The 15428-nt window shown below is 56.2% G+C and overlaps 1 protein-coding gene across 1 annotated transcript in view; it reads right to left on the bottom strand.

The window, feature by feature from the left end:
• The window catches only part of LRP1 (LDL receptor related protein 1), a 78842-nt gene that overhangs the window by 37737 nt on the left and 25677 nt on the right, over positions 1-15428 (bottom strand). The window contains exons 9-20 of the mRNA XM_067697041.1: positions 14562-14751; positions 13951-14094; positions 12538-12774; positions 10907-11087; positions 9813-10035; positions 8474-8675; positions 8038-8163; positions 5830-5970; positions 5613-5738; positions 5072-5188; positions 4530-4610; positions 2762-2929 (exon numbers count right to left, since the gene is read on the bottom strand). Of these exons, the coding sequence (XP_067553142.1) occupies positions 2762-2929; positions 4530-4610; positions 5072-5188; positions 5613-5738; positions 5830-5970; positions 8038-8163; positions 8474-8675; positions 9813-10035; positions 10907-11087; positions 12538-12774; positions 13951-14094; positions 14562-14751 (1936 nt within the window). The remainder of the gene's footprint in view (positions 1-2761; positions 2930-4529; positions 4611-5071; positions 5189-5612; positions 5739-5829; positions 5971-8037; positions 8164-8473; positions 8676-9812; positions 10036-10906; positions 11088-12537; positions 12775-13950; positions 14095-14561; positions 14752-15428) is intronic.

Genomic DNA, 15428 nt, shown 5'->3' with positions numbered 1-15428 from the left:
GGAACAGCTAGTGCAAAGTCTCTGAGGTAGGACCCTGCAGGGCATATTGGAAAAATGCCCAGGGCATATTTAAGGCTGCACAGTTGGAGTAGAGTGAAGGAGGAGATGAGTGGCAGGAATGCAGGTCAGATAGGTTGGGGGAGCCCTGCAGGCCATGGAGCGGGGCTCAGCAGGAATTCAAAGTGTACAGGGAGCCAGTGCAGGCTTGAGGGCAGGGCCGGGGAGAGATCTGACATGTTCTGTAGGATCACACTGGCTGCTCCGGTGAGATCTGACTCAGGAGTCTGGGGAAGGAGCGGAAGCAGCACCCGAGGCACAGGTGACTGTGCACGAGCCTTACCTTACTCCCGCTCCCCCTACCTGCCCCACCAGGAGCACGGTCGCTCCCCCTACCTGCCCCACCAGGAGCACGGTCGACGCGCTCATCTCATGCCTGGACTTCAGCAGCAACCTCTGAGCCGAGTTTCCTTCCTCAGGGCCCCTGAACCTCTTTCCAATCTAATGCCCTTCCAGGATTGTCTTCTGAAAGCATTTCCTACATCTTATCACCTTCCAGCTTTGAGATCCTTCGAAGGTCCCCAGTGCCTGACCTGCTTTCACCTGCTGTTGTAATCTGCCCCCTCCAGGCACTGCCTCATTCCCTGCTGTCCCCTCTAGTCTGAGGGGCCCCACCCAGCCCCACTGGCCCCTGCAGCAGTACTCAGTTTCACCTTCGAAGTCTTACTGCTGGGTGCTCCAGGCCACTCCCACCCTCCATCTAAAGACCCTTCCTCTAGTTACCGGGGGTAAGCGGGGGAAGGATAAAATGGAAGACTGGGATTGACACCTACACACTACTCTATGTAAAATAGATGACTAATAAGAACCTACTATATAGTACAGGGAACTCTAATCAATACTCTGTAATGGCCTATATGGGAAAAGAATCTAAAAAAGAGTGGATCTATGTATATGTATAGCAGATTCACTTTGCTGTACACCTGAAACTAACACAACATTGTAAATCAACTATACTCCAATAAAAATAATAATAAAAAAAAAGACCCTCTCTCTTGTCCATTTACCCACAGCCTAATCCCTCTTCGGGGCCCAGTTTAAATCCCACCTCCGCCGGAATGGTCCCAGACCATTCCAGCTCACAACCATAGTTAACAATGGTTAACTACCAATCATGACATCCCTGCTCCCACGGGCCAGGCCCCCGCACATCTCCTCTCACTTCACAGAGGAGGAAGCCAAGGCTCAGAGGAAGCAACTTGTCCGAGTTCGCCCAGCTTGTGAGGGGCAGAGAGCTCTTCCCACCTCACCACATCACGGGGCTCCAGGGGTCCTCTTCTCAGAATCCCAAGGCACTATTACCCGTCCCACTCACCCGACCCTTCTCAGAGACGGCCCTCGAGGCTCAGTGACTGTTTCCTGGGCCTCGGGAGACCCTCCCCATCCTGCCTTTTAGTGCTGGGCCTGCAGTGGGTACTCAGTGCTTTCAGTACTGTCCCCACTATGCGCACCTTAATTCTACAAGGCAGAGGTTATAAACTGGTGGTCCAGGGGCCAGATGAGGCCTACAGAGAGATTTTGGTCTGCCATGTTTTTAAAACTTTTCAAATCAATTTCCAGTTGTATGGGTGGATTTGCTCTCCCTAAAAAGATGCTGAAGTCCTAACTCAGTACCTGTGAACATGACCTTATTCGGAAATAGGTCTTCCTTTGCGGACGATCAACTTAAGATGAGGTCATTAGGGTGGGCCCTAATCCAATATGACTGCGTCCTCATATAAAGAGGGAACCTGGACACAGAGACAGACACGCACCCAGCGAGAACGCCATGAAAGATGGAGGCAGGGATCGGGGTGAAGCACGCAAAAGCCAAGGAACGCCGATTGCCGTCGAACGCCAGAAGCTAGGAGAGGAGCCTGGAATAGACTCTCCTCCATAACCCTTAGAAGGCACCAACCCTGCCAACATTTGGGTCTTGGACTTCTGGCCTCCAGAACTGTGAGACAATACATTTCTGTTGTTTAAGCTACTTAGTTTGCGGTACTTTGTTACAGCAGCTCTAGGAAACGAATATACCAGTGCTTTAAAATGGGTAGATTTCACATATAAATCTGCATTTCTGACTCCTCTTGAGGTCAGGGCAATCTCGGGTCTGCATTCTTCCATGGTAACCATCGGCCAGGGATGAGAAACCAACACCCCTTGAGGAGGTCTGTGCCTTCCAGTAACCCCCGCCTCCACGGGGGATCCCACAGACGCTAGGTCCTGGAGGCCTCGGCACTGGGGACCCCACAGAACCAACCCTTCTCTCCTTTGGTCCCCACTGTGCTCATTCACCCCTACCCCTCTGAGCATCCCTTTTTCATGCTACCAGCTACCAAAAACGAGCTGTGTGCCTTCCGCGTGCCATCTCACTGAAGCCTCACATCAACACGATGATGCCCGTGCTATCATCATCCCCACCTTGCAGATGAAACTCACAGGGGCCCACGGAGATTAAATAACTTGCTCGAGGCCACCCAGATAGTAAGCTGCGGAGATGGTGCTCAAACCCAAGGCCACCCCACTGCAAAGCCTGAGATCTTAACAGTGTGTGACAATGATTTGTCGACAACCTCCCTCTCCCACAGGACTGGAAACTGCTGAAGGGTAAGAGCCACGTCTGGGTTATCTCTGGCTCCCCGATGGTGGAAACACGCAGTGGGGAGGGTGGACGGATGGTGGAATGGTCTGGTCCCCACCCCACTGGTCCCTAGGTGCCCACCCTGGTTGGTGCAGTTGGCGTGGGTCTCGTCGCTGTAGTCCCCGCAGTCGTTGTCCCCGTCGCAGGTCCAGTGCTCAGGGATGCAGCGCCCGCTGTTGCACTTGAACTGGGTGCTAGAGCAGGAGTGGCTGCAGCCGGCCTCGTCACTGTTGTCCCCACAGTCGTTGTCTGGGGGGAGGCAAGAAGGGAAGAGGAGAGCAGGGGGTCAGCAAGTGGCCTTCTCTATGACCCCAGCATGGGGCCCCCGCTCCCGCCTCCCCGTTCCCACCCTCGAGCCACCCCATCCCTCCCACTGAGAAAATAAAAAACAGAAAAGACACAGAAACTGCATAGACTGCACCATGCACCATGGCCCACGTGACGGGGGCAGGGAGAGAGGCAGGGTGGGCTCCAGAAGGGCCCTTCCCTGAGTCTCGGAAGGCTGGGGCTGGGGCTGGGACTCATTCCTCTCCCCTTTCAGCAGGGTGTGGGAACAGGGGTCTGCTTGCTTTGGGGGAAAGGCAGGGATTTCTCTGGCTCTGGCGGGACAAAGGTGGGCGGAGTATAGGTGAGGCCTCTCTGCTGGGGAGGGAAGGTGTTCATCAGGCCCCGCCCTGAGCGTGGGCATCACCAGCCCCAAGCCCTGGGCTCCCGGCTCATGAGGGGCACTGCCTGAAGCTGGGAAGGCTGGGGGCGGCCCCCGCCTGAAGGCATCTGAGGGTGACTGAGCCAACGTCCTGCATTCTGGGCCTCGTGGAGAGGGGGGGCACCAGACTTCCCTTCACATTTTCAAGACGCCCGAGAAGACAGGTTTGGCCGTCCCCCTTGGGTTGTGTTCCTGCCTCTTCTCCAGCTGCCTCTGCATCGCTGACGCTCTCCTTCCCCCATGTCTTGGTCTTCTTGTCCCCGCCTCTCTGTCATCTCTCCTGTGAAAGGCTCCTTCTGCCCTCTCTGCTTTCCCTTTCACTGTTTTCTTTCTCCCTCTGTCACTTCCTCTCTCTTTTCTCTCCTTGCTTTTCCTTCACATCCTAGGAGCCCTGGGGTGGGGAGCTGCATGGGGCTCCTGGGAGGAGGCCCAAGGCCAGCTGGGGCTCTAGGGGAGATGGTGCATGTGCTTCTATGCACTGACCGGCAGGCTCAGGACAGGTCTTTTCATCAGAGCCGTCCCCACAATCCTTCTCTGAAACACAGAAACCGCCAAGGCAACCATTGGCACACGAGACACGGCAAATATGAGGGGCAACATGGGGCTGACCCAATACATCCTCACACACATTAGCCAGGGCTCGAGCCACTGCTGCAACACGTCACAACACCACACCAGACACGACCAGAGCCCCAAGACGGCACAGACACAACAGTCCACTGGCCCCCACGGCTGACATCACCTGGTCCAGGGTTGACTGCCAGGTGGGCTCCCGAGTCTGGAGCCAGAGCCTGGAGGGACCCCAGGAGACGGGGTTTGCAGGGAGAATGGCATTGGGCATGGGCTCTCCTTGCTCATCTCTCTCTGGCCCCTGAGCCTCTGCCAGAGGATGGGCAGCTCAGGCCCTGCCCGGGGAGGAATGGCACTGACAGGTGATGGGCGGGGTATCCCCTGGGTCCATCTTGGTTCCCCCACAGTGTTTCTAGCTTGTCCTTATTTCTCCTGGACAACCCAGGGGGACTTCTGTGAACTGGAGGAAGGCCCCGGCTTGATTCTAAAACCCCTTCACCTGCCACCCAGGTCCTGGCTGTGGCTTCTAGCTTTCCTAGGAATCAGGGCAGGTGAAGGGAAACAAGCTCTTACCATTGTCACATCTCCAGTTGATGTTGATGCATCTGCCGTTGTTGCAGGTAAACTGAGTCAGGGGGAAGCAGGTGGGATAGGCTGTCAGGGAGAAAGAGTAGCTGAGTAGGGTCCTCAAGATTATTTAGCATCATAGCACCAAGCAGGTGGGCGCTGGGTCCTTCCCATAACCGGCAGCCCTCAGCCCAGCCAGATGGGGGAGTGAAGGCTAAGTGGAGGTGCCTTGGCCTGGAACTCTGCCCATTCACTCCTACCCCTCTAAGCATCCTTTTTTTTAAGCAATTAATTACCAAACGCAGGCCAAGCGCCGAGTGCTCTCCGTGCATGATCTCACTGAACCCCTACATCAGTGCTGTGACGTGGATGCCAGTATTATCCCCACTCTGCAGATGAAACTCACAGGGGCCCACGGAGGTCGAGCAACTTGCCCAAGGCCACCCAGGTACTAAGGTGCAGGGACTCTCCAGCACCCCCGCCCCAGGGCACGCTCTCGTGGGCCCTCCCTCCCCGTGCCAGCCTGGCCTTCCTGCTGTCTTGCTCACCACACGAGGCTGACTCATCGGAGCGGTCCCCACAATCGTCATCCAGGTCGCACGTCCAGGAGATGGGGATGCAGCGGCCACTGGCACAGGAGAACTGGTTGGGTGGGCAGGTGCGAGCTGGGGACAGGGATGGGCGTGAGTGCTCACAGCTGAGTCCCCTCTTTAATTTCACTTGCTTTGCTATTATTCTCTGCCTCTCTGGAAGTCTCCCCAAGGACCTCAAAGCTATTCTTCTTAGAGACATCATTCAAAATCACCTACGTGGTCTCACACCGGACGCTTCACCCCGTCTCTCGAGGGGTCGCTGGTGTCCTCCAAGGAGAAGATCCATCCGCCTTGCTTGTCATCCCCAACCTAGAGCTGTGCTCTGTCCCCTGCAGGCACGGGCCTCCCAGCCAACCCTGTCCTCCCTTCCCCTCTGCCCTGGGTGCCCCGTGCTCCTGTCTCTCCCTGAGGCCCCTCTGTCTTCCCAAGCCTGGCTCCCCCGCCTGCCCTGCCCTGGTGACTGAGGGGTGCCGGTGTGGTCACGCCCCTCCCACACCTGAGCAAGTGGCATTGGACTCGTCTTCGCTGTTCCCGCAGTCATTGTCCCCGTCACAGAGCCAGCGGTTGGGGATGCAACGGTTGTTCTCGCACTTGAACCGGTCCGAGGGGCAGGTGTGCTGATCTGAGGAGGGAGAGGTCAGGGGTCAGCCGGAGGGAGGGGCCCCCAGCTCTCCAGCTGTTGCCCAAGGGCCGGCTGTGCAGCAGGGACTCACGGCAGAGGGCAGGGGCCTCGTCGCTGTTGTCCAGGCAGTCGTTGTCCCCGTCGCACTTCCAGCGTTCCTGGATGCAGCGGCTGTTTGAGCAGGCGAACTCGCCTGGCTGGCACTGGGGTGGGGGCACGTAGGACGGGTTCGCTGTGGGTACCACGAGGCGTGAGGGGGAAAGTCAGACCCAGGTCATGGACAGGTGCCGAGCCCCCTGTCCTCTGTTGGCTTGTTTTATGATTTTAAAATAATATACACAGTCATCTTTCCTAGTGCATAGTTCTTCGTGAAGAAATTATCTGGGTGGAAACTGCAACTCTTTCTCAGGCCACAAGGGTGATGTTTGCTCTGCTGCTTCCAGTACCGCAATGTGGTCTGAAAATAAAGGAGCTTCCAAGAGAGCCTAGAGCCCCCCATCCTTTTGTCCCCACCGAGCAGCCCGCCCCTTGCCCCTCCCTGCCATCTCCATGAACTGCCCCTTGGAAGTCATCTCCAGGACCCTCGGCCCCTGCTCTGGTCCCTGGACTTTTTCCTGCCTTTGGCTATCAGCGGTGAAATCACTTCGTCCTTTGTGTTTGCACAGGGTAAGCTCAGGAAGCCCAGGACGCCCATGTCAGTCCCTGGCCCTGGCCCCCGCTGCTCTGTGCATGCCTTTCTGACCCATCTCTCACCCCCTCTAACCCTGTGGGTCCCAAGGACCACTGGACCTGGAGGCTGTATGTGTCCGCCTTGCTCCTCACCTGTGCTTCCAGACCATTCTCCCTCTCTCCCCTCTGAAAAATCAGTACTGACTTTCATGTTTTTAGACTATATACGAACCCCTACTTCAAAGGACCCCAGGCTAGTCCCCAGCATCCTTAAGGGTTTTTAGCTCCTGGTTCAGGGTCACTTTCTCCATAATCACTCCCTCTTTATTCTTGGTGATTTCAGTGTGCACACAGGTGACTCTTCCATAATGCTGGCCCCTCAGCATTATGAGGAGCTGCCTCCACCCAGCTCCTCTTCACCAATCCTCTTGCCCTGCACCTGGCCTCAGTCACTCACTCTTAGGTGTACACTATGGCCCACTGACCCATTTTCACTTCTGGGATTCTATCCTAAGGAAATCATCCAGAATATGGGAAGGCATGAAGCTATAAGAAATAGCAGAGCAGGTGATTAATAAACAGACTCTGGGTCAGGGTTCCTGGGTTCAAACCCCTGCTCTAACTTTGGGCCTCAATTTCTTCATCTATAAATTGGGGTAATAAAGATACCTTCCCTACAGGAATATTTTAAGGAGTAAATAAGTTACTGCATGAGGACTGCTTATAACCATGCGTAGTACATAGTCCGTGTTCAATAAATGCTGGCTGTGATTACAACAAAAAACTGGAAACAACCTAAACATCCAACAGTAGAGAAATGGTTCAGTAAATTATGGGATGTTTACCCAATTAAATATATTTTGGCCATTAGAAATTCTGCTGATGTATTCATGACGCACCGTCAAGTGACAAATGCAGGAAACAGAACAGCATGTGCAGCACGATTCCATTTAAGCAAAAGTAAATATATAGAGAAATTGGGAGGTTGTTCACTGAAATGGTAACGGTGCAGTCTATGGGTGGCGGAATTTGGGATGATTTGTACTTTCTCTTTTGTATTTTTCTATACTGTTCTTTTATTTTTACAATGAGCATGACCCGCTTTTATTAAAAAATGGGGCTATTTAAAATAATGCAATAATAACACAGAAAATTTGTGACATATATGAGCCAAAAGGGGCAGAAAACATTTATATACAGTATATTCCAACCATGTAAAAACACACCTAAGGAAAAAAGGATGGTGTGCCTTTACCACAATGCTAACAATATAGTGGTGTTTGCTGGTGAGATTGGGCTTTTTTTCTCTCCTCTAATTTCCAATATTCTGAACTATTGTCGTATAACTTTAATAATGCGGAAATAAATGTAAAACGTTAATGGTTTTCTCTTTCCATAGCTGTCCTGCTCCTCACTTGGTTTCCCTGATTTTCATGCCTTCCCAAACCTCCCACCCCCTGGTCACCCCGAAACACCCTCCAGCCCTCAGAGCCTTCTTCTCTCACCCCATCCCTCACCTCCTGTTGCCCCCAGGGCCCTCTTTGCCTCCTTCATCTCCGACGGGGACACCGTGGCCTCCTCCTGCTGGGGTCTGCTCCCCCACCTCCCACCCCGGCTGGGCCCCTCGTACCCAAACAAGTGACACCGTCTGTGTCCAACACCTGGTCCTCAGCACAGGCACACTGGCGGCTCCCAGGGGTGGCCAGGCACAGGCTGCTGCAGCCGCCATTGTTCACCCGGCATTTGTTGGTACCCACTGTGGAGGAGGGGTCACGGGTGGGAGGAGGAAGGACGGGGAGGACAGGGGATGGGTTTCAGCAGGGTCAGGAAAGGCCAGAGAGGGGAGATGAGAGGCCGGGGGAGGAGACGCATTAAAAGGAGGAGACAGAAAGAGGAAATACGGAGGGGTTGAAGAAGAGGAGGTGCAGTCACGGGGCAGGGGGGAGATAGGGAACACAGAAGGTCAAATCGGGGTGGGGGCCTCTCTTCTCGAGAGTCTCCAAAGTTAGTGCCCTCACCCCCCGGTCTAGGTCCCACCCCAGACCCAAGTCCCAGCCCAGGGGTACCTTGCTGCTGCTGGGCATCATACATGCGGATCTCAAAAATGGGGGGCCGCTCGCTGCGCAGAAGGGTCACGATGGGGGGCGTGCCTCCTGTGCCCCGTTCCAGGCGGTAGACACTGCCACTCCGGTACTCGGTCCAGAAGAGGTAGTTGCCATGATGACACAGGCCAAAGGCATGGTTCAGCTCAGGACCCTCGTACACAATCTAGGAATGGAGAAGAGGTTACCAAGGAGCTGGGAGACACGTGGGGGTGCCTCAGGGAGGCCCGGGGGGGGGGGGTCAGTGTTCTGTACACTCATACGTCCATGGCCTGGCCATCAGCCTAGAAGCCCCCAGGGGTGCACGCCATGAAGTGCCAGGCCCTGAAGCCAGCAGAGCGCTGACGGGGGGCTTTGCCCGCAGTCCTCTCTCGGGCCGATTCGTGTTCATTCATGTCCCTCCAACACAGGCGCACGCGCGCACGCACGCGCACACACAGAGTAGCGAGCAGACATCCAGGATCCATACATTCGTTTCTTCATCCACCACACATCTGCCAGGCTCTGTTAAGGCAGCGCTAAGAAATGGAAAAGACGCGAGCCCTTCGCTGGAGCTGCCTATCGTCTCAGGAAAGGCACACAAGGCTGTCCACGGCGGAGAGGGGTCTGGAGACGACACCCCAGAGGAGGTGGCCCGCCCCTGAGTGCTGTGCCAGCTGAGGAGGAGCTGGGTGGAGGCAGAAGAATCTGCATGAGCAGCAGCAAAGAGGGCAGCGCCTTGACGTGTGCTGGACTTGAAAGCTGTCTAGTGCTGCTGTTCCAAGTGCCGGGATGCAGGGAGCAGAGGGTGAAAGAGGACCACAGAGACGGTCAGGGGCCACACCATAAAGGGCCTTACACACCATGAAAGAGCTTGGTCCACACCAAGCTTGCACGGGGCTCATGAATGAAGACGTAGCCCCCGGAATGAACGAGCGTGCGTCTACACCGTCTCCAGGCATCTCGCACCTGTACAGGGGCACACAGTGCAGGCACACGCCAGTGTGTGCTGCCTGTACGTGCACAGCCAGGCAGAGGCGCACACGATGTGTATGCTCAGGTGTTCACACAGGTGGTCAGGCCCACAGACCACGTGCATGGTCACAGAGATACTCTGATAGAAGCGAATCCTCGAACAACGTAAGACATAGGCACACAAGCACACAGAGGGACACACCCGCAGGCTCACAGGTAAACACACACGAAGCACACAGGCCCGGACACACACAGACGCCCACACATTCAGACACACAGCCTCACCGCACAGAAATGTGGTCCAGCAATGCACACACGGACACCCACACACAGGCGCACGCCTGCCCACCTTCCGGTCCGTGCCATTGAGCAGGATGGTCTCGATGCGATCATAGAAAGCGTCCACCCAGTAGAGGCGCCCAGCTGGGATGTCCAGGCTCAGCCCATTGGGCCAAAGTACTGTCTTGGAGGTGACAAAGATGTCTCGGTGTGAGCCGTCCATCCAGGCCCTCTCCAGCCGCCCTCGCCGACTGTCCTTGGGGTCCTCCTCCCAGTCAGTCCAGTACATCCACCTGTGGGCAGCTACTGGTCAGCACCACATAGCCATCCCTACCATCAACATCCTCCCCTGTGATCCCAATCCAGACGGGCATCCCAGAGCTCCTCACGGGGGTCTTCCTGCCCTGCTCACCCTCAGCCCACATATTTCATTCATTCATTCCTCCACTCAACAAATATTTGTTGAATGCCTACTGAGCTGGGCACAGTTCTGGCACTGGAGGACCCAGCAGAGACCAAGGCAGCCAAAGCCCCTGCTCTCGTACGGATATGTCCCACCCAGGACACAGACAAGACACAAGTCAGTCGAGAGGGTCACACACAACACAGAGCAATAGGAGTCAGGAGGGGCTCGAAGCAGGGGCACGGCATGGAGAGTGCCCGGGCAGCCGGTGGGGAAGGCCTCTCTGAGGAAGTGGCATTTGAGCTGAGATGTGAATGCTGAGAAGAAGCCACATATGCAAATACTTGGGAGTCCCAGGCAGAGGAACTCCAAGAGCAAAAGCCCTGAGGTAGGAAGAGCTGGAGTGCTGGTTTAAGGAACAGACAGCAGGCAGTGGGGACAGAACTTGCAAATGCAGGATGTGAGGTGCAGATGAGGTCAAACGAGCTGCAGGCAGACCCTGTAGGACCCCGGGGCTGATAAGGGCAAGGGGAGCCAGGGGAGGGCCCGCTGGGAGTGACAGGACCAGATTTCTATGTATGTGTTTAGAGCATCACTCCCATTGCCCTGTAGGTGGGGACACGTTTTCCCCTTTCAGCCCAATTCTCACCGAAGCATCCCAGCTCGGCTGCCCTCCCCTGTCCACTCTCTCTCTTATCCCCCAGTCCTGAGGCCCACGCAGTCCCTGGCTCCTCCCCTCCCAAGGCGGTGGGAGGACTCACCCATTGAGCGGATCCACCACAATGGCCCTGGGGTGTGTCATTTTGCCCTCGATTAAGGTCTTGCGGGTCTGAGCAGCCTTCTCCAGCCTGGCCACACTGATGGTCTTCTTGGGCCCATCATCCGTCCAATACAAATTGTCCCCCATCCAGTCCACAGCTACGCCCTCCACATTGTGTATGCCTGCAGTGGGCGGGGCGGAGCAAGGAGGGAGAGCCTCAAAGGCGGCTCAAATCTGCCGGCCTCTGGCTCTTAAGATACCTGCACCTTGGAGCACTTGGCTAGTGGGGAATGCAGGGAGACTCCTGTGCCCTAGACGGTGGCTGGGATGGGATGGAATGAGAGGTTGGAGGAAGGAACCTGGGAGGTTGTTTGTGCTGCCACATCTGTGTTGAGTCGGGGTCTCTCAAAGCTGCACATGGCAGGGCTTCCCTGGTGGCGCAGTGGTTGGGAGTCCGCCTGCCGATGCAGGGGACACGAGTTCGTGCCCCGGTCCGGGAAGATCCCACATGCTGCGGAGCGGCTGGGCCGGTGAGCCATGGCCGCTGAGCCTGCGCGTCTGGAGCCTGTGCTCCGCAACGGGAGAGGCCACAACAGTGAGAGGCCCGCATACCGCAAAAAAAAAAAAAAAGCTGCACATGGCAGCAAGAAAACCTACGTGGCACACGTGGGCTCACTTGAGAAGGCACGTCAGGGCCTGAGCTGGGGTGGACAGCTGAAGCAATAGGCATGTGGCTCTGGGCACAAGTGCGACGCCACATCCCAGGCCTAAAACTCCTGAGCTAACAAAATGAGTAAGTTAGGGAGTGATTTTTCACTTAGCCACAGGCTTCATCTCAAGCTAAATAGCATCCCTGGTATAGGGAACCCCAGTCCTTTCCTGATGAGGAGTTGCTTTTGATTTCCCCAAAGTCTTATGATTGCTGACGGCTGAGCTTCTCTGAGCCGAGGTGGGGGATGGAGAGCAGGCCAAGGGGTGGTAACCAGCACCAGCCAGACTGACTGGTTAGGAAGCCCTGTCCTGGGGGCCCGAGTGCAGGTTTGGGAGCTCCTAACACCCGGGAGGCATGGTGCAGCGGCTCGGAGGCTCAGAGCCTCCACGCCGATGGATATTCAAAAGACAGTGCACTGCGGACCTGCTGGGGCAGCTCAGAGGGAAAAACTGGATTCCATTCACAAAACACAATTTTCTCAGGACATGTAAGCATGCAGCTCTTGGCGGCCGTGAGGTCTGGCTGCACAGACCCTGTGTGTACACACGTGTGCCGGTGTGTCTGCGCCGATTCAGCGCCTCAGGCCTCTCCCCGGCTGTGCGCCGCGTGAAGCTCCGGGGCTCAGAGCCAACGGCAGAGAGACCCTGAGTTTCCCAAGGGCTGGCAAGGACGGCCCACACGGCCTTAGCCATCCATCCTCCGGCCTCTTCCCAGCTCAGCCAAGAAGGGGGTCACCCAGGGGTCAATCTGTCTATCCCCTCATCTCCATGCCAACCAGCCCAGCTAGCCAGTCAGCTGGGGACTCTCCACGCTGGAAGGGCACCAGGAGAGAGGTGCCCAGGCCCCCAATCACTTCCTGCCTCAGGTGGGCGCGTGCCTTGGGGGTCCCATCCACACACCTCCCACTTTGGGGCCCTTACCATCCTTCAGGATGGTCTCCCGCTCAGTGCCATCGATCTTCTGGCGGCCGATGAGGTAGCTGGTGGTGTCGGCAAAGTAGATGAAGCCGGTCTCAGCATGGAAGTCCAGGGCCCGGGGGTTCATGAGGTTCTCGATGGGGATCATGTGCTCGTCGGGGACCTTGGCCCCCATATCCATGCCCCGGATGATGCCTGGCCGGCCCTTGCCATACACGAGGAATAGCTCGTGTTCCGGCTCTAAGGCAGGCACAAGGAGGGGCACAAAGTCAGACACACACACACACACACACACACACACGACCACCACCCAGCCAATGCCCTGGCTGTACTGGGTGAAGGGTGTGGGGACGGCAGGGGGTCTGAACCACATGGACAGACACATAAGCATGTAAGGTCCAGGGAACAACGCCCTGGGGTTTTTCCTGTGCACTCTAGGGGTGAGAAATGGGGTGAAAGTAGCGTGTCTTCAGCAAGTGCCCTCTGTTGAGTAGTGGAATTAGTGGCCCAAATATGTTGGAATCAGGTCCCTTTTGACCACTTCCTCTGTTCATCCTAGTCTAAGCCATGTCACTTCTTGCCTACGCCGCATAAACAGCGTCCTGCCACTTCCCTGCTGCCCATCCTCCGCCCAGCAGCTAGCGTGATCATTTCTACAAACGTGACTCAAATCTGTTAAGCCACCCAGAGCTTCTCATTCCAGTTAGAATATAATCCAACACCCTTCCTCATCTCCCCTCACTCACGCGCTGCCCCGCTCCCGTCCCCCCGCCGCCTCTCTGCTCTCCGGCACGCCAAGCTCACGCTGGCCTCTGAGCCTGGGCGCTACAGATTCCCTCTGCCGGAAGCGCTCTCCTTTCAGGTACATGATTCACATGGTTCACTTCCTCATTTCACAGCGCGCTTGACGTTACTATCGCCTCTGCAGAGAAGCCTTCCCTGACTGTCGTCTAAACCGGAGCCTTCGCTGTCGTCATTAACTCTAAGCTGCACTTTATTTTCTTCCTAACATCTACCCTCACCGCAAGTTATTTATGTGTCTGTCTGCCTCTCCTGCCAGACTATAAGCTCCATGAGGCCAGAGACAACGTCTATCTTGTTTACTGCTGAACCCTCACTGCCAGGACAGTGCCAGACATAGTGTGCGCTCACTAGATACTTGTTGAATGAAGGAAGGAATGAAGGGATGAATGGGCCAGTGGACAGCGTTCTCCGGAGCCTGAGTGGGGGAGCGGGATAAGCCCTGCTCTCGGATGGGAGTGCAAGTCGCATCCCTGTCCCTCACCAGGGCGAAACTTTGGGTAAGCCCCTACCATCTTTCTGCATCTCAGACAGATGCAGCTGGGCTGTGGGAGGCGGGTAAGGACCCCTCCCGTCCCACCCCAGCAGGCACACAAGCCCTTCCCTGTCACTCACTCTTGCACGACTTCCCATCACTGCCCAGGCTGAAGCCGGAGCGGCAGCGGCAGGTCCGCGCCTTGTGACTGTTGGCCAGCAGACAGATGTCGGAGCAGCCTCCTGGCTTCCCGTACTGGTCATTCTCGCAGGCGTGGCTCCTCACTGGGGCAGGGTGGAGAGCTGCTCAGGACCCCTCGAAGCCCCTGTGCCAGGCCTTGAGAAGGCTTCCTGCAGTCTGACCACTCTCCCTCCTGCTAAGGTCTTTGTGCCTGTTGTCCCCTCTGGGGATTTGGAAGCCACGGGACTGGCATTCCTCTGCTCTGACACCACCCAGCCTTCAGACTCTTGGGTGGGGACCTCTGTGGTCAGGGGACAGAGTCACACTGTTGCCCACAGCCAGGCGCTTCTACTCTAGACCAGCCAGGGAACTGGGAGGGGTGATCTACGTCCTGAGCAGAATAGGGGCAAGGGGCTCCCTCGGGGTGGGATCTGGAGGCTGACGGGCAGGAAGGGGCGGCGGGGGAAGCAGACGGTGGAGAGGAGGTAGTCTGGGGTGGATGGCTAGGAGAAGCAGTCATACCACGAGAGAATCAGGGGTGTCCCTGGCGGGGCTGTGGAACCCCACTCACCTCGGGGCTGACGCCGCTGGTGGTAGATGTGGAGGGCACCTCCCTTGTCCACACGGGTGACGACCTGGTAGTCGGTGCTGTTGAAGCGGTTCACGCGGATCACGCTCGTCTTCTGCTGGGCGTTGGCGTTGTCTGAGTTGGTGGCGTAGAGATAATTCTCAAACACGGTCAGGCCATACAGGTGCTCGATCTGAGGTGGGCAGGCAGGAACGGTCAACATGAGGAGAAGAGAATCCTCCCTCTGCCCCTGGTGAGCCCCTCAGCTTCTCTTCCAGACTCCATAACTTGCATCCCCAAACTCACTCCACGGTTGTCTGACTCCGTGCTTTACTCCTGTCTCCTCTGGACTATCCTGTTCTTGAGATATGCTTGTCAAATCCCATCCATCCTTCACAGAGCATCTCTTTGAAGGGCTTCTGGAACCTTCTAACCAGAGAGGACAGTCTCTCCTTCCACACTCCATTTCTGGCTGTAATCCACTGTCTGGTGATCTGTGGGTTTACTCTACCCACTCCGCTCAAACCCCTTGAGGGCAGGAACCATGTCCCTCTCAGAACCAGGCACATATTCAATGATGGGATGATTTTGCACTGAAGTAGAGTTGGGCCCTACACTCTGTCCACAGGGAACATGCTTAGCCCGCCTCTAGCTCCCAGCTTTTGGGAAGGTTGAGAGAACAGACTGGCCCCAAGCAAGCCTGATAACAGCCTCTGCTACCTGCATAATGTATCTAAGGTAACCAACTGTCCCAGTTTGTCCAAGACTGGCCCAGGGGACTTTCAGGGCTGACACTGGGACAGTCTCAGGCAAATCGGGATGGAGGGTCCCCCTAATTATCCCAGAAGAGAGGTGTCATCTCTGAACTGG

Source organism: Pseudorca crassidens, chromosome 11, assembly GCF_039906515.1.
Source record: "Pseudorca crassidens isolate mPseCra1 chromosome 11, mPseCra1.hap1, whole genome shotgun sequence".
Classification (NCBI taxonomy): Eukaryota; Metazoa; Chordata; class Mammalia; order Artiodactyla; family Delphinidae; genus Pseudorca; species Pseudorca crassidens.
Note: the sequence above shows the minus strand (reverse complement) of the source record. Positions and strands in the feature narration are given on the sequence as shown.